Raw genomic sequence first — 21,622 nt, 5'->3', positions numbered from 1 at the left:
TGATGCTTAGAAACCAAACGTCTTCTACTTTGGCCACTGTATTCCAGAAAGTGGTAATTCCCCCCCTTTTTTGTTATTTTTCTCTAAGTGTTGCCACGAAATGACTTCACATCCCCTTTAACACCAAGATTTGTGGGAAGAGCGTAGTACAGGAGGAAGAATACTGAACTAGAAGTCAGGGGACCCGCATTCTAGCCCAGGACTGTTAATAGACTATCTGCCTCAACTCTGAAACTTCTCTGGAGGTTTCCTCATGTGTTAAGAGAGGCCTGGAGTTCTATAAAATCTCTAGGGTTTCTTCTGGCTTTTTAACATTCCATAAATCTTAGAACTTATCTTTTTAAAAAAGTTCCTATTCCTTTTTTATTTTTCAACCGAGGTGTAATCGACATATAACATATTAGTTTCAAGTGTATGACATAATGATTCAATATCTGCATATATTGCAAATTATCACCATGATAAGTCTAGTAAACATCTGTCATATATATGATGAGGGAGCAGAAGGCTAGCTGAAGACAAAGCATTAAGCCGACACCTTGCAACCTCCCCCTACCCCCCACTCCTGGGTGGGACATGTGTGGCATTCTTCCAGGAATCTCCCAGCTATGTTAATGTTAATGCCTCACCAGAGAGAAAAACAACCTTAACTTGACAAAGGCAAGGCGTCTTGTTTCTTGTAGGTGGGTCCTCTTTAACATATGAAAACCCTTTCGAAATCTCCCTTTTCCTTACTTTCCCCAACTCCTCTTTATAATCACCACTCCTCAGGACCCCGATGCAGCAGCTCTTTCTGCCCACAGGGCCTTGTCCCCATGCTTTAATAAAGCCATCATTTTGCACCAAAGACGTCTCAAGAATGGTCGTCGGCTCTGGACCTCACCCCACCAAACCTCACCTATATTCCAAAACCACATTATATAGTTTCCAAAATTTTTCTGTGAGGAGGACTGGTATGAGGGGTTAGGGGGAGTGTAAGTCTCTAGGGAATCTGGGAGTGGGGGCTTCCAGGACCTTGAGGGGCTAGCTGCCATTAAGGTAAGGTTCTTGACTACTGTCTAGTACAACAGGAGTCTTGAGACCCTTCAGATGTACATCAGTGGGCCACATATTTGAAAGATGATTGCTAACATGTATCTGGGGTGGAGGTGTTTATGGTTATCAGGGGAAAATAACAGGAACAAGAACGAAGCTACAGTGGTAAAGCACTAAAGGAAGTCCTCGAGGGAGCTGGAGGAGTGTTATAATCTGGACGCCTCAGGAATTCTGCCTGGAGACCAGGGCAGCGGCAAAATCCAGCCTTTGTTCCTTTTTCTCCCATCAAGGACTTTTAATATTTACTTACTTAGCATCTTTCAAATGTGCAGTACAGAATTATTAACTAGAGTCCTCATGCTGTTCGTTACAGCCCCAAGACTTATTTATTGATAATTGGAAGTTTATACCTTTCTGACCTCCGTAACTCATTTAATTATTCCTTATAATAAGGCTATTTTCATATATTAGAACTGCTTAGGACAGAATACATTTGTATCCTTAAAACCTCTCAAAACATAAGTTCAAAATACAGTCGATTCTCATTATTCATAGATTCCATACTCGCAAATTCACCTGCGTGTTAAAATTTATTCGTAACCCCCAAGTCAATATCTGCAGCACATCTGTGGTTATTTCAAGGTATGTGCAGGGTGGAGGATAATTGAGAAACTGTAGTCGCCTAATATTAATACACACTTTCCTAGCTGAGGATGAAGAAGGGGACACTTAGCCTTCTTGTTTTAGCTCTCATGCTATAAACAAATGTCCTTTCTGGGGCACCTGGGTGGCTCAGTAGGTCGAGTGTCCGCCTTCGGTTCAGGTCATGATCTGGGGTCCTGAGATTGAGCCCCACGTGTGGGCTCCCTGCTCAGTGGGGTGTCTGCTTCTCCCTCTGCCTCTCCCTCCTGCTCATGCTCTCTCTCAAATAAATAAGTAAATAAAATCTAAAAAACAAACAAAAAAACAAATGTCCTTTCTGCAGTCTATTTATTCCAATTTTTTTTTTGCATTTTTTTGCTTTTTGTTGGTGATTTTGCTGTTCAAAATTGCCCCAGGCCTAGTGCTCAAGAGCTGCCTAAGTGGAAGAAGGCAGTGATATGCCCCGGGGAGAAAATATGTGTTAGAGAAACTTCAATTAGGCACTAGTTATGGTGCGCTGGCCAAGAGTTTAATGTTACTGAATTGATAACATGTATTAAGATGTGGTCATTATATCAACAGAATAAAAAACAAAAATGGTTGATCATCTCAGCTGACATAGAAAAAGCATCCAATGCCCTTTCATAGGAAAACACTACTAAAAATAGAAGGCTACTTCCCCAAACTGGTAAAGGGCATCTACAAAAAGTCCACATCTAAGATCACATTTAATTGTGAAACACTGGCTGTTTTCCCCCATGTATCAGGAAGAAGAGAAGGGTATCCCTTTTTGTCACTTCTCTTCAACCCTGGAGTAGAGTTCTAGACAGGGCAATGAAGCAAGAAAAAGAAATAAAAGAAATCCAGACTGGAGAGAAAGAAGTAAAAACTAGCTCTACTCCCAAATGACACGATGTCACATACTAATAAATGCTAAGGAATTAATTAAAAAGTTATTAGAATAAATGGGTTCAGCAATCATGGTACAAGATCAATATACAAAAATCAATTATTTTTCTATACACTTGAAATGAACAATCTGAAATGAAATGAGACAACAATTCCATTCAAAACAGCATCAAGGGCCGCCTGGGTGGCTCAGTCGTTAAGCATCTGCCTTCGGCTCGGGTCATGATCCCGGGGTCCTGGGATTGATTGAGCCCCACATCGGGCTCCCTGCTCAGCGGGAAGCCTGCTTCTCCCTCTCCCACTCCCCCTGCTTGTGTTCCTGCTCTCGCTGTGTCTCTGTCAAATAAATAAAATCTTATTTAAAAAAAAAAAACAAAAAACAGCATCAAAAAGAATAAAATACTTAGGAATCAATTTAACAAAAGCTGTATAAACCATATATTCTAAAAACTATAAAATAAGCTGCTAACAGCCCTGAATGGGGCCAGACTTTCACCTTGGGCTGCCTGTCTCATTACAACCCTAAAGATGACTGGGACCCTCGCAGCATCTGTGGGTGTATAACTCCCCGCTCTCTCAAGCCAGCTCAGCAGTGGTACTTTCGGCAGTAAAAGTCCTAATGAAGTGTGTAGTGTTGTCACCCAAGACTCTGACAACTACAATATGCTGCTGAAGAAGTGGGCCCCTCCACCTGTCACTTCACTCTCTGGGGAACCAGACATGCAGCACGTCACCCTGGGGAGTATCAATCTAATTGTCCAAAAATGACCCAAAATCTTGAAGCAGGAAATCAAAGCCTTCTTTGTGAAGTACAATGATCCCATCTATGTTAAATTAGAGAAACTGGACATTATGATTCGCTTGGCATCCCAAGTCAACACTGCTCAGGTTCTGGCAGAATTAAAGGAATATGCCACAGAAGTGGATGTTGACTTTGCTTGAAAAGCTGTGTGGGCCACAGGACGGTGTGCCATCAAAGTGCAGTGATCCACAGAGTGCCGTGTAAGCACACTGCTTGATCTCACCCAGACCAAAGGAAGTGGCCCAAGAGGCAACTATTGTCATCAGAGACATCTTCTGCAAACACCCCAACAAGTCCAAAAGTATCATTGCCACTCCGTGTGAGAACTTAAGACTCGCTGGATGAACCAGATGCTCAAGCAGCTATGATTTGGATGGTGGGAGAATATGCTGAGAGACCTGACAATGCAGATGAGTTACTGGACAGCTTCCTGGACGGTTTTCATGATGAAAGCACCAAGTGCAGCTTACTCTGCTTACTGTCATAGTGAAGCTGTTTCTCAACAAACCACCAGAAACACAGGAGCTGGTACAGCAAGTCTTGAGTCTGGCAACACGGGATTCTGATAAACCTGACCTTCAAGACCAGGGCTATATTTATTGGTGTCTTCTCTCAACAGACCCTGTCACAGGCAAAGAAGTGGTCTAGTCTGAGAAGCCACTGATGTCTGAGAAGATAGATCATACTGTGCCAACTCTGCAGGGTGAGCTAATCTGCCACATTGGATCTTTGGCCTTGGTGTACCATGTAAGCCTCCCAATGCTTTTGTCATTTTGGAAGGAAGTCATGGAATCCATTGCAAACACTTGCCAATACATCATGGGAGCATTGATGCAGGTGACAGCCTTGTTGGCAATAGCCTCAGGTTATCCCCTCTCAAGGTGACCTTCTAGACCTTTTAAACCTTGACCTCGGTCCCCCAGTCAATGTGCTTCCGGTGTCCTCCATACAGATGGAAGCAGCACTAGATGCTAGATGGTCTGGTAGGACAGTCTTTCATCCCATCATCAGGGCCTGTAACCCATACTCCTCCACCTACTCCCGCTGTGGTCAGCAGTGGTCTGACTGACCTGTCAGCATTCTCCACGGGACAGGCATGGGACCTGCCGGATGTGTGGTTTCTAAGGCTGTCTAGCTGCCTGCAGTAAAAGCTAAAGGCTTGGAGATTTCCAGAATATTTACTCATCACCAAGGGCACACCTATATGGAAATGAACCTCACCAACAAAGCTCTACAGCACATGACAGACTTTGCAATCCAGCCAAACAAGAGTAGCTTTGGTGTCACCCCCCAGCACTCCTCTGGCCAACAATATACAGCTGATGCCAACCCAGCGCCTGGATGTCTCCCTGCCTCTGAACACCTTAGGTCCGGTCATGAAGATGGAACCTCTGAATAACCTGCAGGTGGCTGTGAAAAACAATATTCGCGTCTTCTACTTCAGCTGTCTCACCCCACTCAATGTGCTTTCTGCTAAAGATTTCAAAATGGACCACCAGGTCTTCCTTGCAACGTGGAAGGCTATTCCCAACGAAAAAGAACTTCAGTTTCAGATTAAGGAATGTCAATTAAATGCTGACAGTTTCCAGCAAACTGCAAAATGACAATGTTTATAGTCTTGCCAAAAGGAATGTGGAAAGAGAGGACATGCTGTACCAATCCTTGAAGCTCAATAATGGCATTTGGATTTTGGCTGAGCTATGTATCCAGCCAGGAAACCCAAATTACATGCTGTCGCTGAAGTGTAGAGCTCCCCAAGTCTCTCAGGACATCTATCAGGTCTATGGGAGCATTTCTGAAAAGCTAACAGCTGGGGCCGGTGCCTCCAGCCACCCTGTGATTGGTGCAAGCCAAGGACTCTTAACTGGAAGAAATCCTACTGCCATGTAGACTTTGAACTCAAACACCCTGAGGCCACACACCAAGATAGTGACTGGTCTAACCTGTGCTGAAATCAGGGCACAACCTGTTGGACAATTTTAGCTTCTTGTGAACATTTGTAACCACTGTTTCAATCACTTCCCACCTCTTGTCACCTGTGACGGCTATCTGTCCTTACTTGTGAGCTTCTCTGTAGTCTGTCAATGGCTGGCAGTTTTGAGCATAGTTTGATATTTTGTAGTTGAGAGCTCATTTCGAAAGCAGAAAAGGACAAAAAATATTAAAGCAAGGAAAAGTGTCCCTCAAAAAAAATGAAGTCCTTTAGACTCCACTGCAAACAAAATCAGTTCTTGGAAGAAGCAAAATCTCTGAGTCATGGCTCGGAGCTGGGGGGTGGCCAAAACTGCACACCCCTTTCTGAGCCTTATCCCTGCCCCAAGAGCTGAGCACTTGGTGGAGGGGGTGGTCGCAGCCTCCAGTCTTCTCAGTCTGCCTCTCCTGGTATGTAAGAACCACTTTCTGAGCCAGCAGAACAGTGACAGGGCCCCAGGATTTGCAGTGGCTCCACATGGAGCCTCTGTTAAACCAAGGGCTGGGAGGAAGAAGGGAGCCCCCACCTCTTGGCCACACTTCAAAGGAATATCCAGCTTTCATTATCTGCAAATGAATGATCTATTCTGTAGACCTTAACATAGCCAGATAGAAGGTAAAGGAAGTTATTTCCCATAAGAAATACTGACCAAGCTCCTACTGATTAAGAAATTATAGGGGGAGCCGAGCAAGATGACGGAGGAGTAGGAGACCTAGATTTCTTCTGGCCTCAGGAATTCAGCTGAATAGGGATCAAACCATTCGGAACACCTACGAACCCAATAGGAGATTGAAGAAAAGAATAGCAACAACTCTCTGAACAGAAAAGCGACCACTTTCTGGAAGGTAGGACGTGCGGAGAAGTGAATCCGAGGCAATATTCGGGAGGATAGACGGTGGGGGAGGGAGCCTCTGTCGGCCGCTCCTGGCAAGTGCTAGAGCCACGGAGCACAAAATCGGAACTTTTAGAAGTCGGCTCCGCTGAGGGATGTCGCTCCAGTGGCTAAGCGGGGGGTGGAACCCTCGCGGGACAGTGTGGTCTCAGGACCCTCGGGGTCACAGAAAGACCGGGGGTGCCTGAGTGCAGCAGAGCTCCCAGGGATCGAATCGGGGAAGCCGGTTGCAGAGACGGAGCCGAGGCGCGGGCTCTCAGCTCAGGAGTTGCCATAAACTGTGATCTGTGACAGTCAGGCCACTGCTCCTCCAGCAGGGACCCAACAAGCAGCAGAGCCGGGGAGACTCCCCATCCTCCCCCGGGAGGAGCGGCGCGGGAGCGCACCGCAGGGATCTGCTGGGTTTGGAGACTCCACACAGGGTCCGGTGCCAGAGACAGAAATGCTCGGTCACAGGCCGGGTGAGCACGGAGTGTGGCCGGAGACTGGGGAGATGGAAATGATTGACTCCTTTTCTCTGGGGGCGCACTGAGGAGCGGGGCCCCGAGTTCTCGGCTCCTCTGGACAGAGACTGGGAGGCCACCATTTTCACTCTCGTCCTCCAAAGCTGTACCAAGAGCATGCAGGGAACAAAAGTTCCGGAGAGCAACCCCCGGCAGATTACTTAGCCCAGACGCGGCAAGGGTGGGGCAATTCCGCCTCCAGCAAAGACATTTGGGAACCACGGCAACAGGCCCCTCCCCCAGAAGATCAGCACGAACAGGCAGCCAAGACCAAGTTTACCGATCAAGAACAGGAGAACTCCAGCACTAGGGGAATACTGCACATGGAATTCATGGCTTTTTTTACCACGATTCATTAGTCTTTCAAAGTTAATTTTTTTTTTTAACAGTTAACTGTTTCCTTTTTTTTGAATTGTTTTCCCTTTTTCAACCAACATCTTATCAATCCCTTTTTTAAAAAATATTTTTATTTTTCATTTTTAGAGTCATATTCTATTCCTTCATAGTAGTTACCCTTATTTTTGGCATATATATATAAGTTGTTCTCTCTTTAAAATTTTGAGATACAGTTTCTTCTAACATATCAAAATATACCCTAAATCACTAGCGTATGGCTTTGTTCTAGTCTCCTGCCTGATCACATTCTCTCCCCCCCCTTTTTTTTTTACATCTTCTTCCTTTTTTCTTTTTTCAAACAACTTATCAATTCCTTTTATAAAATCTTTTATACTTTTCATCTTTACAGTCATATTCCATTCCTTATTGTATCAATCCTTATTTTGTACATATATGTCTGTCTTTCTTTAAAATTTTAGGAGGCACTTTCTTCTAGCAGACCAAAATACACCCAAAATCTAGTGTGTGGCACTGATCTATACACCAGCCTGATCATATTTGATCAGATTCTGTTTGTTTTTTTTGTTTTGTTCTGCTTTTGTTTATTTTTATCTTTTTCTTTTTTTCTCTTTCTTTTTCCTTTCTTTCTCTTTCTTTTCCCCTGGTTTCAGGTCTTTTCTGATTTGTTAAGAGTGTATTTCCTGGGGACGTTGTTAACCTGTTAGCATTTTGTTCTCTCATTCATCTGTTCTCCTCTGGACAAAATGACAAGACGAAAAAAATCACCTCAACAAAAAGAACAAGACGTAGTACCGTCTGCCAGGGACCCACTCAATACGGACATTAGTACGATGTTGGACCTAGAGTTCAGAATCATGATTTTAAAGCTACTAGCTGGGCTTGAAAAAAGCATGGAAGTTATTAGAAAACCCTTTCTGGAGAAATAAAAGAACTAAAATCTAACCAAGTCGAAATCAAAAAGGCTATTGATGAGGTGCAGTCAAAAATGGGGGCACTAACTGCTAGGATAAATGAGGCAGAAGAGAGAATCAGCGATATAGAAGACCAAATGATGGAAAATAAAGAAGCTGAGAAAAAGAGAGATAAACAACCCCTGGATCACGAGGGCAGAATTCGAGAGAGAAGCGATACGATAAGACGAAACAACATTAGAATAATTGGGATCCCAGAAGAAGAAGAAAGAGAGAGAGGGGCAGAAGGTATATTGGAGCAAATTATAGCAGAGAGCTTCCCTAATGTGGGGAAGGAAACAGGCATCAAAATCCAGGAGGCACAGAGAACACCCTCTCAAAATCAATAAAAATAGGTCAACGCCCCGCCATCAAATAGTAAAACTTACGAGTCTCAGAGACAAAGAGAAAATCTTGAAAGCAGCTTGGGAGAAGAGATATGTAAACTACAATGGTAGAAACATTAGATTGGCCACAGACTTATCCACAGAGACCTGGCAGGCCACAAAGGACTGGCATGATACCTTCAGAGCACTAAACGAGAAAAACAGGCAGCCAAGAATACTATATCCAGCTAGGCTGTCACTGAAAATAGAAGGAGAGATAAAAAGCTTCCAGGACAAACAAAAACTAAAGGAATTTGCAAACACGAAACCGGCCCTCCAAGAAATATTGAAAGGGGTCCTCTAAGCAAAGAGAGAGCCTAAAAGCGGCACAGACCAGAAAGGAACACAGACAATATACAGTAATGGTCACCTTACGGGCAATACCATGGCACGAAATTCGTATCTTTCAATAGTTACCCTGAATGTAAATGGGCTAAATGCCCCAATCAAAAGACACAGGCTATCGGATTGGATTAAAAAACAAGACCCATCGATATGCTGTCTGCAAGAGGCTCATTTTAGACCCAAAGACACCTCCAGATTGAAAGTGAGGGGGTGGAAAACCATTTACCATGCTAATGGACACCAAAAGAAAGGTGGGGTGGCAATCCTTATATCAGACAAATTAGATTTTAAACCAAAGACTGTAATAAGAGATGAGGAAGGACACTATATCCTACTTAAAGGGTCTCTCCAACGAGAAGATCTAACAATTGTAAATATCTATGCCCCTAACATGGGAGCAGCCAATTATATAAGGCAATTAATAACAAAAGCGAAGAAACACATTGACAACAATACAATCATTACAATCATAGTGGGGGACTTTAACACCCCCCTGACTGAAATGGACAGATCATCTAAGCAAAAGATCAACAAGGAAATCAAGACTTTAAATGACACACTGGACCAAATGGACTTCACAGACATATTCAGAACATTCCATCCCAAAGCAACGGAATACACATTCTTCTCTAGTGCCCATGGAACAGTCTCCAGAATAGATCACATCCTAGGTGACAAATCAGGTCTCAACCGGTACCAAAAGACTGGGATTATTCCCTGCCTATTTTCAGACCACAATGCTTTGAAACTAGAACTCGATCACAAGAGGAAAGTCGGAAAGAACTCAAATACATGGAGGCTAAAGAGCATCCTACTAAAGAATGAATGGGTCAACCAGGAAATTAAAGAAGAATTAAAAAAATTCATGGAAACCAATGAAAATGAAAACACAACTGTTCAAAATCTTTGGGATGCAGCAAAGGCAGTCCTGAGAGGAAAATATATAGCAATACAAGCCTTTCTCAAGAAACAAGAAAGGTCTCAAATACACAACCTAACCCGACACCTAAAGGAGCTGGAGAAAGAACAGCAAATAAAGCCTAAACCCAGCAGGAGAAGAGAAATAATAAAGATCAGAGCAGAAATCAATGAAGTAGAAACCAAAAGAAGCAGTAGAACAGATCAACGAAACTAGGAGCTGGTTCTTTGAAAGAATAACAAGATTGATAAACTCCTGGCCAGACTTATCAAAAAGAAAAGAGAAATGACCCAAATCAACAAAATCACGAATGAAAGAGGAGCGATCACACCAACACCAAAGACATACAAACAATTCTAAGAACATATTATGAGCAACTCTATGCCAGCAAATTAGATAACCTGGAAGAAATGGATGCATTCCTAGAGATGTATCATCTACCAAAATTGAACCAGGAAGGAACAGAAAACTTGAACAGACCTATAACCACTAAGGAAATTGAAGCAGTCATCAAAAATCTCCCAACAAACAAAAGCCCAGGGCCAGATGGCTTCCCAGGGGAATTCTACCAAACAGTTAAAGAGGAATTAATACCTATTCTCCTGAAACTGTTCCAAAAAACAGAAATGGAAGGAAAACTTCCAAACTCATTTTATGAGGCCACCATTACCTCGATCCCAAAACCAAAGACCCCATCAAAAAGAATTACAGACCAATAACCTTGATGAACATGGATGCAAAAATTCTCACCAAAATACTAGCCAATAGAATCTAACAGTCCATTAAAAGGGTTATTCACCATGACCAAGTAGGATTTATCCCTGGGCTGCAAGGTTGGTTCAACGTCCGCAAATCAATCAACGTGATACAATACATTAACAAAAGAAAGAGCAAGAATCATATGAGCCTCTCGATAGATGCAGAAAAAGCATTCGACAGAGTACAGCATCCTTTCTTGATCAAAACTCTTCCGAGTATAGGGATAGAGTGTACATACCTCAATATCATAAAAGCCATCTATGAAAAACCCACAGCGAATATCATTCTCAATGGGGAAAATCTGAGAGCTTTCCCCCTAAGGTCGGGAACGCGGCAGGGATGTCCACTATCACCACTGCTATTCACATAGTGTTAGAAGTCCTAGCCACAGCAATCAGACAACAAAAAGAAATCAAAGGCATCCAAATCGGCAAAGAGGAAGCCAAACTCTCACTCTTTGCGGATGATATGATACTTTTATGTGGAAAACCCTAAAGACTCCACCCCGAAACTGCTAGAACTCGTACAAGAATTCAGGAAAGTGGCAGGATATAAAATCAATGCACAGAAATCAGCGGCATTCCTATTCACCAACAACAAGACAGAAGAGAGAGAAATTAAGGAGTCGATCCCATTTACAATGGCACCCAAAACCATAAGATACCTAGGAATAAATCTAACCAAAGAGGCAAAGGATCTGTACTCAGAAAACTATAAAATACTCACGGAAGAAACTGAGGAAGACACAAAGAAATGGAAAAAACGTTCCATGCTCAGGGATTGGAAGAACAAACATTGTGAAGATGTCAATGCTACCTAGAGCAATCTACACATTCAATGCAATCCCCATCAAAATACCATCCACTTTCTCCAAAGAAATGGAACAAATAATCCTAAAATTTGTATGGAACCAGAAGAGACCCCGAATAGCCAGAGGAATGTTGAAAAAGAAAAGCAAAGCTGGCGGCATCACAATTCCGGACCTCCAGCTCTATTACAAAGCTGTCATCATCAAGGTGACACTATGGTACCGGCACAAAAACAGACACATAAATCAATGGAACGGAATAGAGAGCCCAGAAATGGACCCTCAACTCTATGGTCAACTCATCTTTGACCAAGCAGGAAAGAATGTCCAATGGAAAAAAGACAGTGTCTTCAACAAATGGTGTTGGGAAAATTGGACAGCCACATGCAGAAGAATGAAACTGGACCATTTCCTTCCACCACACACAAAAATAGACTCCAAATGGTTGAAAGACCTCAATGTGAGACAGGAGTCCATCAAAATCCTAAAGGAGAACACGGGCAGCAACCTCTTCGACCTCAGCCGCAGCAACTTCTTTGTAGAAACATCGCCAAAGGCAAGGGAAGCAAGGGCCAAAGTGAACTACTGGGATTTCATCAAGATAAAAAGCTTTTGCACAGCCAAAGAAACAGTCCACAAAACCAAAAGAAAACCGACAGAATGGGAGAAAATATTTGCAAATGACATAGCAGAGAAGGCTAGTATCCAAAATCTATCAAGAACTTACCAAACTCAACACCCAAAGAACAAATGATCCAATCAAGAAATGGGCAGAAGACATCAACAGACATTTTTCCAAAGAAGACATTCAAATGGCCAACAGACACAAGAAAAAGTGCTCAACATCGCTCGGCCTCAGGGAACTCCAAATCAAAACCTCAAAGAGATAACACCTCACACCGGTCAGAATGGCTAAAATGAACAAGTCAGGAAACGGCAGATGTTGGTGGGGATGTGGAGAAAGGGGAACCGTCCTACACTGTTGGTGGGAAGGCAAGCCGGTGCAACCCCTGTGGAAACCAGTATGGAGGTTCCTCAAACAGTTGAAAATAGAGCTACCATACGATCCAGCAATTGCACTACTGGGGATTTACCCCAAAGATACAAATGTAGGGATCTGAAGGGGTACGTGCACCCCAATGTTTATAGCAGCAATGTTCGCAATAGCCAAACTGTGGAAAGAGCCAAGATGTCCATCGACAGATGAATGGATAAAGAAGAAGTGGTATATATACACAATGGAATATTATGCAGCCATCAAAAGGAATGAGATCTTGCCATTTGCAACAGCGTGGTTGGAACTGGAGGGTGTTATGCTGAGTGAGGTAAGTCAATCAGAGAAAGACATGTATCCTATGACCTCACTGATATGAGGAATTCTTAATCTCAGGAAAGAAACTGAGGGTTGCTGGAGTGGTGGGGGGTGGGAGGGATGGGGTGGCTGGGTGATAGACACTGGGGAGGGTATGTGCTATGGTGAGTGCTGTGAATTGTGCAAGACTGTTGAATCACGGGTCTGTACCTCTGAAACAAATAATGCAACATATGTTAAGAAAAAAAAAAGAAGAAGATAGCAGGAGGGGAAGAATGAAGGGGGGGAAATAAGAGGGGGAGACGAACCATGAGAGACGATGGACTCTGAAAAACAAACTGAGGGTCTAGAGGGGAGGGGGGTGGGGGGATGGGTTAGCCTGGTGATGGGTATTAAAGAGGGCACGTTCTGTGTGGAGCACTGGGTGTTATGCACAAACAATGAATCATGGAACACTACATCAAAAACTAATGATGTATGGTGATTAACATAACAATAAAAAATTTAAAGAAAAAAAGTTATAGGAGGTGTGTTACACTGACTGGGTTTTCTACCCTCCTTAGTTGGTACACAGAGAGAACAAATTAACTTTAGATAAGTCAAGGAAATGAATCTGGTATTAAGAAGCAATGAAATGGTGGCACCTGGGTGGTGCAGTCATTAAGCAGCTGCCTTCGGCTCAGGTCATGGTCCCAGGGTCCTGGGGTCAAGCCCCACATCGGGCTCTCTGCTCCACGGGAAGCCTGCTTCTCCCTCTCCCACTCACCCTGCTTGTGTTCCCTCTCTCGCTGTCTCTCTCTCTCTCAAACAAATCAATAAAATCTTAAAAAAGAAGCAATGAAATGTAATCCCAATGGGACAGATATATAGCTTCCAGATTATACGTGGCTTTGAATGATGTATGCCATCACTCCTAGGGTCACAGGATTACTTAAATCATAAATACCTTTAACTATTATTAACTAGTTCACCATTAAGACATATTAAAGAAATTATCTTTTTGATAACATAAAGCAGTAAGAATGAATGCCTCCCTTCTGCCCTACTGACCTGTATGACATTGCCTACAATGACACTGTCAATGGTCTCAGGTGCGACCTTGCCGGCAGACAAAGCAGCCTTGGCAGCAAATTCAGTCAAGTCAGTCGCCGTGAAGTCTTTCAGAAGCCCTCCATACGCTCCAAAGGGTGTTCGCTTAGCAGCAACAATGAATACACCTATTGCAATGAAGAGAGATTTTTAAGCAGTGACAGATTCGTCAGTGTCCCTAACATGCTTTAAATAATCTCACTATGAAACCTAGCATTAGGTACTGTTTTCAGTTAGAACTCAGACAATTTTTATCACACAATGATACATGGAACAAGTCACACTCACAGAAGCCGTCTTTTAATGAAAGGGTATCAGTTTGAGCAATACCTATATGCTGTCCCCAAGAACTGCATGCTGCAGTGTAAATCCATCCTGGTAGAAAACATTCTTGTCCTCCAGTGATTTACAATGCTAGACACATTTGGTTAAAGCTAAAATGCTGGGACGCCTGGGTGGCTCAGTCGGTTAAGCGTCTGCCTTTGGCTCAGGTCATGATCCCAGGGTCCTGGGATGGAGTCCCGTATCAGGCTCCTTGCTCGATGGGGAGCCTGCTTCTCCCTCGGCCTGCCGCTCCCCATGCTTGTTCTCTCTCTCCCTGACAAATAAATAGATAAAATCTTAAAAAAAAACCAACTAAAATGCTTCTTCGATGTGAAGTATGTTGCCTAATCATAGAGTCAAAGAATCTCCATATTAGAAATTCTCTTGAGGTTTGAGGCCAATCACTCACCCCACAGAAAATTCCTGATGTGAAAGAAAAAGACTCCTGTTAGAAAACTTATAGTAAGAAGGCATCCTCCACTGTGTTAAGCAGTGTGCCCATGAATGGACAACCTAAGGTATGACTTTTCCTCCTACTGAGCTAAGCGCTAAGCCAGCTTACCCAGTCTTCTATCCACCAGTCTACCCAAATGCATCCCAAGTCACAAAAATAGTTTCGAGGGAAAAAAAAAAAGGAAAGAAAAATTGTTTGTAGAGTTGATAATGCTTTGAATGTGAATTATATATGCCTGTACTTCTGGAGCCACAGGATGACTAAATTACAAATTTCAAATTACATGAACCATTACCATTTACCCTTGGAACAAAGTGGGCAAAGGAGATCACCTTTTGCACTGGTAACCCCTCCAGATCTGGAGTCAGCTAACCTGTAAGATCTCCCAGATCTGAAGTAAATAAAAAGCATTCTTCCAACACTTTTTTTTTTTTTTAAGATTTTATTTATTTGACAGAGAGAGAGACAGCAAGAGAAGGAACACAAGCAGGGGGAGTAGGAGAGGGGGAAACAGGCTTCCCGCCGAGCAAGGAGCTTGACGCAGGGCTCGATCCCAGGACCCTGGGACCATGACCCGAGCCCAAGGCAGTCGCTTAACGACTGAGCCACCCAGGCGCCCCCCAACACTTCTTCATTTGACATTAATGGGGGATTAAAGACGTTCTAGTTTGCCAATATCCTAGTAAAACATGTCACTTAGAATACAACAAAATTTCCTGATCTAACCACAAAAATAAAGGGGAATTATCTATACATCTATTAATGTGAATTAAGACTATAAATTTATGGTATTACTCTTAGTCCAACTGATGTCCTTGTGCAAAGAAAGAAAAATTGCTCCTTCCTGAGACACTCTACTGCTGCCTCCCCCCAAAAGGGTTACAGAAGTCTCCGATGAGAGTGACACTCACTAGAGCTGTGTGAGGCAAAACTTGCACAGCGGGAAGCAGCACCCAACATAGCCATTTCATCATACTAACATTTATTAGGCACCAACAAAGCACTAGACATTTTATCACTTTTCATATACTATCTAATCTTCCCAACAATCCTGCAAGGTAAATAGTACAGTGGTGCACACAGGAGGCACTCAGTATGTGGCAAACCTCCATGCTTGGTGCTTTGCATACATTGGCTTCCCCCCAAACAATCTGAGCTCACATTTCCATGTCCTGCCAAGAAATTATGGGACTTTTAACAATGGGTTTGTGCCAAGATATTAACCTATAATTGAGACCATACAAACATTATACCACTCTTGGTATTTAAGTACAATTCTCCCGATTACGTTAGTGGAGATTATCTCTTTCATGGAACAAACTCAACCTATCCTAAAAAAACCTCAAAAAACAAAAAACAAAGGGGCGCCTAGGTGGCTCAGTCGTTAAGCGCCTGCCTTCGGTTCAGGTCATGATCCCAGGATCCTGGGATCGAGCCCCACATTGGGCTCCCTGCTCCACGGGAAGCCTGCTTCTCCCTCTCCCACTCCCCCTGCTTGTGTTCCCTCTCTCGCTGTGTCTCTGTCAAAAAATTAAAACAAAACAAAACAAAACAAAAAACAAAACTTCAGCTTCTCCTTTCATTCCTACTTTGAGAAACTCACATTATAAAAGAATTTTAGGAGGGGCACCTGGGTGGCTCAGTTAGGTTAGGCATCAGTTGGTTATTAAGCATCTGACTCTTGATTTTGGCTCAGATCAGGATCTCAGGGTCATGAGATGGAGTCCTGCTTCAGGTACCTCGCAGAGTCTGGTTGAGATTCTCTCTCTCTCCCCCCTCTGCCCCTCCCCCTGCTCATGCTCTAAAATAAATTTTAAAAATCTTAGAAAAAAAAACCCCAAACATTAAAAAATAAAAGAATGTTACTCCTAACACATGCAACTATGATTTGGAACAAATCGAATTAATATTTACAGATATTAATATTCAGATATTTACAAGACCATAAATATTATTTCAGTGCATTACAGAAGTTCTGTTCTGATAGATGGGTTATTCTGTGCCACTATATCTTCCTGAATTTTTGCAAATGTCCTCTAAGCCTCCTTGCTTAATAGTTTACCTATTTTTCTATTGGTATTTTATTTCATTTTTCTGTCCCCTTCCCATGTCGTCTTCTTAATTTCACTACAGCCTGCGTGTGGTCATGGCTCCTATCTGATCAACTCTCCTGCAAATAACGATGACAGTATAGAAGAATGACTACCTGAAGGCCTTGGAGAATGAACAAAACTAGGCAGATATGGAGGAGACACGGAAGAAGGGAAGAGTACAGGGTGAGTTTCCCATTTATTTATAGCCTCTGACTTGAAGACAAACAGTCCACACTACGTGAATGGCTAGAACTCAGAAACTCACAGTCTTACTGGCTTGAAGACTCAGAGAACTGAGTTCATGGCAACCACAGCCATTGGTAAATGAGAATGAATCTGGGAAAGGAAAGGACCACAAGCAGGAGCCCAAATCATATATACGAATTCTGTCTAAAGATCTAGCTGACCCTTTAACCATGCACCCCTAAAAACACCTTAGCTAAGGCTAACAGAACTGAACTTAGATTTGAGCTGTTGCCCTCTAGAGGGAAGACAGAGTTTGAGTTCAGCCAAATTAACTGCCTGCAAAAATAAATAGCCAACAAAACAATCAATAAATTAACACGCTTTGGAAGAACATAAAAGAATTCAGGCTCTACAATGTTTCATATGCAACATCCATGCTACAATCCAAAATTAATGCACATATGAAGAAACAAGAAAATATGATTCATTCTTTTATTTTTTGTTTTAATATGATTCATTCTAAGAGAAAAGACAACAGAAACCAACCCCAAGATGACCCAAATGTTAGAATTAACAGACAAAGATTTCAAAAGCAGTTATCTATAGTAACTATGCTTAAGGATGTAAAGGAAAATATGCTTATAATAAAGGATAGGCCATCTCAGCAAAGAAACAGAAAGTGTAAAAAAAAAATCAAAATGGAAATTCTAAAACTGAAAGATATCTGAAATAAAAAATCCACTGAATGGGCTTCACAGGGGCCCCTGGATGGCTCAGTCGTTAAGCGTCTGCCTTCGGCTCAGGTCATGATCCCAGGGTCCTGGGATCGAGCCCCATTGGGTTCCCTGCTCCGTGGGAAGCCTGCTTCTCCCTCTCCCACTCCCCCTGCTCGTGTTCCCTCTCTCGCTGTGTCTCTCTGTCAAATAAATAAAATCTTAAAAAAAAAAAAGTCCTGCTCTGCAAAAGACACGTAAAAGGAAATGAACAAGCCACAGGCTAAAAGTACTTAAAAAAACTTATTTGATTAACGACTGGTATTCAATATACACAAATGATGTGGTTTTGGAATATAGGTGAGTTTCGGTGGGGTAAGGTCCGGAGCCGACGACCAAGAAAAAATTCTTGAGACGTCTTTGATGCAGAACAGTGGTTTAACCATGGTGACAGCACCCGCACAGAAAGAGCTGCTGCAACAAGGTCTTCAGGAGTGGCTGATTATATATACTCGGGAGTTGGGGATGTAAGGAAAAAGGACCTACAAAGATACCTACAAGATACCAGAGGCCATGCCCTTGTTTTCCCCCTCTAGCAAGGTATTAACACGGTTGGGAAATTCCTGGAAGAATGTCACACAGGGCCCACCCAGGAGTGGGGGGCGGAGGGAGGTTGCAGGGTGTCCAGCTTATGCTTAGTCTTCAGCTAGCCTTCTGCTCCCTCATCACAAATACATCTTAAAATTCAAGAAACGAAAACCAACAACCCAGTTAAAAAGTGGGTAAAAACTCTTAACAGACACCTCATGAAAGATGACATAAAGATGACAAATAGCCATATGAAAATATATTCAACATCCTATGTCATTAGGGACATACAAATTAAAATAACAATGAGATACCACTACACAACTATTAGAACGGCTAAAATCCAAAACACCAACACCACCAAATGCTGGTGAGGATGCAGAGCAAAAGAAACTCTTTTTGTTGCTGCCCAGAATGCAAAAGACAAGCGCTTTGGAAGACAGTTTCACGGTTTCTTAGAAAAACTAAAACAAAACCTATCCTACCCATATGATCTAGCAATCACTGCTCTTGCACACGAATGTTTATAGCAGCTTATTCATAATTGCCAAAACGTGTAAGAAAACAAGATGTCGTACAGCAGGTGAATGGATGTGGCACATCCATACAATAGAAGATTATTCAGCAATAAAAGTAAATGAGCTGTCAAGTCATGAAAACACATGGAGGAAGCTTAAATGCACACTGGTAAATGAAAGAAGCCAATCTAAAAGGGCTACCGACTATATGATTCCAACTATATGCCATCTGGAAAAGGCAACACTATGTAGACAGTAATAAAGATCAGTGGTTGCCAAGGGACTTGGAAGATGCGCTGATGTGACAGCACAGAAAAAAAATCCCACTAGGACGCAAAACAGGAACACTGCCTTCCTGCCTCAGGTTAAATAGTAACTCATTTAGAGCAACTACAGACAGCTACCAGGACAAATTAAGGAAAACTGCTGCTACAGCATCCATTTCTGTTTATAGATATAATATATATAGTTGCCTTGAAAGGATACACAAACATTCCCAAAAAAGCCAAATAGTAGTAAGAGAACGATTCGTTGGGTGCAACGGGGATGCATGCTAATAGAAAAACGGGGGATTGGTTCTTCTTGTTCCTGAAAGTTAAAATTCCATTGACTGTGACCATTTGTTATGAGAAGGGAGTTTACAGGGTTTTTTTTTTTAAGTTAATAACCGTAGAATTTATGTACTTAGGGATGCACTTTCCTGGAATCAATTTAAAGTAATGGAAGTGAAAGGGAGTAAGCTGGTCTTCCAAAAGAATGCCACCAAGTATGTGGCGGAGCAGGTCACTGGGGCAGAAATTCCCTGGAGTCCCTAGGAGACCGTCTATTCGTCCCCACAAGACTTCTGCAACCAGGACCTGTTCGGAGATGGGGACTCCTCTGCGAAGCAGCCCTCCGCCCGAGGCCCCCGGTGCTTCCGGCGCCGCCCGAATTTTCCTAACAGCTGAAAACAAAACAGGCCGCGTGGGGGAGGGGTGGTCTGCGCGAAGAGGGGTAATGACCTTCAAGATCAGAAGTAAACCTTGGTCTCGACCCTCAGCTGGAAACTGCACCGAAATCGCTGTCGCTAGTGCCTTACAAGTATGTTTTCTCCTTGACCCCAACAATCCTTCCGGATTGGGCTTTCATCAAGTCCCCAACAGAGAGAGCCCCCCGACGCTCACCTCGGAGCAGGGCCATGGCCGCGAACGAGCAAGGACGCAAGACTTCCCCTGCGCCGAGGAGGACTGGCGCTTGCCCAAGTCCCGGCCTTTGAAGCCAGGGGCGGCGCTCCGAGGGGCCACGCCCCCGCGCTTTCACCCACTTCCGGGGCAGGCTGCCGACCCTCCGCCTCTCCTCTGGCTGGCTGGTCTGAGCTCATCGCCCCTTGGGCAAGATGCCACCCTCCGCGCGCCTTCGCGTGGGAACCACAACTCAGCCAGCCGCCGGCCTTGCAGAAGAGAGGGTTCCTTGTCGGCGCCTTTCTTCCTCGCTCTTGCCTTTAAAGACTTCACCTCTCTTTTCCAGAGCGAGACAGGGACTTGACTCTACCCCATCCATCCTATCCCTGGCCTCTATAATCCGCCCCCCCACCCCGTAATCCCGTATGAATGTTCCCCTTCATCCCGCAGATCGTAATCACTGCACCGGGCGTCCCGACACCAAGATGCCCCCAGGCTGGGAGGGGGCTCGAAGAGAGGGGGCGTGGGCGAGCGCGCTGGCGCGGGGCCGGAAGTCGGGTGGGCCGGGCGCGGAGGACGGCGCGAGGGGATTGGCTGAGCCTCTGTCGCTGGCGGCGGGGTGCGGCTGCGCGGAGGGGCTGAGGCCCAGGCCGCTGGGCCTGAGAGACGCGGGGAGATGGGGAGCCGGAGACCGGACGCCGGGTGGGGGCGGGGGCGGGGGCGATTGGCGTCCGAGGGAGCGTAGCGAGTGCCGGAGGGCAGGGAGTCCCCGAGTCCCCAGTGTAGCCCGCAGATGAGCTCGCAGAATTTTCCTTATATGATCGGGCCTCGTTGCTGGCGGCGCCGCTGGCCCGGAGCCTGAGAGGATTATGAAAACGTTTCAGGCGAGGTGTGGCTGGGGACCGGGGCGGGGAGATGAGGGGCCGCGGGCTAGGCTGGAGATGAGGGAGCGTTAGGGAGGCCTCTGCCGCTGTAACTGTGAGCCCTGGTCGATGATGACGTGACCACTGCGCAATCTGAGTTCTAGGAACCAGGTGATGGAGTGTGTGCAGAGAACTGAGACCGGGCGAGCAGGAGAGCCACAGCGCCAGGGCTCGGGCGGGTCGGCTTCCCGTGCCGGGGAAGCTGCCGTGGATTGCCTCGAGGTGTTCTGTGAACCCTCAGGGTGTGCCTGCCCTAGACTCCTGCTTTCAGGCCCCTGTAGCCTTCTTGCAAGGTGTTACTATACTCACTAAGTCCATCCTTCTTACTCTGAAAACATTTGAACATACAGAGAAGTGGAAACGTCTATGCAGTGAACACACAGACATCCACCACCTGTATTCTGCAATTGTTAACATTTTGCTGTGTTTACTATATCACATCTGTCCTTCTAACATCAAACCACCTTGTTTTTCTAATGTAGACCTTAATATAGTAGTCTCCACCCCCATGGGGGGGGAGGGGAGGGAGACATGGTCCCAGAGCCCTAGGAGATGCCTTAAGCCCGTCCACTGTGTGTTTTGTAATGAAGAAAATAAAAACCAGAGGAGAGAATGTAAAGTGAATTATGCCTAAAAGTGAGATACAGAGGTGGAGGAAATAAAGAGATCTTTAAAAGTTACAGGGTTTTTCAGACTCTTATGTCTAGGGAAAGAAATGGTTGCTGGAGGGGAGGTGGGTGGGGGATGGGGTAATTGGGTGATGGGCATTAAGGACGGCACTTGATGTAATGAGCACTGGGTGAAATATGCAACTGATGAATCACTAAACTCTGAAACTAAAAAAAATAAAATAGTAATAAAATCTTACAGTTCAAGTCTAAAAAAAAAAGATATGCCACCCTCCAAACATGCCAAAAAGTAAAAAAATAAATAAAAGTTATGGGCTTTTTCATTAAAACTTTTTTCCTTTAAATTTTTTATTG

At 44.1% G+C, this 21,622-nt stretch overlaps 1 protein-coding gene, 2 non-coding genes and 1 pseudogene across 3 annotated transcripts in view; 3 read left to right on the top strand and 1 right to left on the bottom strand.

Moving 5' to 3' along the window:
* ACAA2 (acetyl-CoA acyltransferase 2) overlaps nucleotides 1-19,824 on the bottom strand; it is a 37,748-nt gene extending 17,924 nt beyond the window's left edge. Inside the window, exons 1-2 of the mRNA XM_028098292.2 lie at nucleotides 19,720-19,824; nucleotides 13,642-13,808 (exon numbers count right to left, since the gene is read on the bottom strand). Of these exons, the coding sequence (XP_027954093.1) occupies nucleotides 13,642-13,808; nucleotides 19,720-19,735 (183 nt within the window). The 5' untranslated portion in view covers nucleotides 19,736-19,824. The remainder of the gene's footprint in view (nucleotides 1-13,641; nucleotides 13,809-19,719) is intronic.
* LOC114204968 (AP-2 complex subunit beta pseudogene) lies at nucleotides 2,436-5,278 on the top strand (annotated as a pseudogene).
* Nucleotides 19,825-20,482: 658 nt separating the features above from the next.
* Nucleotides 20,483-20,624, top strand: LOC114205140 (small Cajal body-specific RNA 17). The gene has a single exon (XR_003608336.1).
* A 78-nt stretch (nucleotides 20,625-20,702) lies between these two features.
* On the top strand, nucleotides 20,703-20,781 carry LOC114205139 (small Cajal body-specific RNA 18). The gene has a single exon (XR_003608335.1).
* Nucleotides 20,782-21,622: the final 841 nt, after the last annotated feature.

Source organism: Eumetopias jubatus, unplaced genomic scaffold, assembly GCF_037043125.1.
Source record: "Eumetopias jubatus isolate StellerSeaLion01/CBP00866 unplaced genomic scaffold, mEumJub1_p1.0 scaffold_16, whole genome shotgun sequence".
Lineage (NCBI taxonomy): Eukaryota > Metazoa > Chordata > Mammalia > Carnivora > Otariidae > Eumetopias > Eumetopias jubatus.
This window is presented reverse-complemented; position numbering and strand designations above follow the sequence as displayed.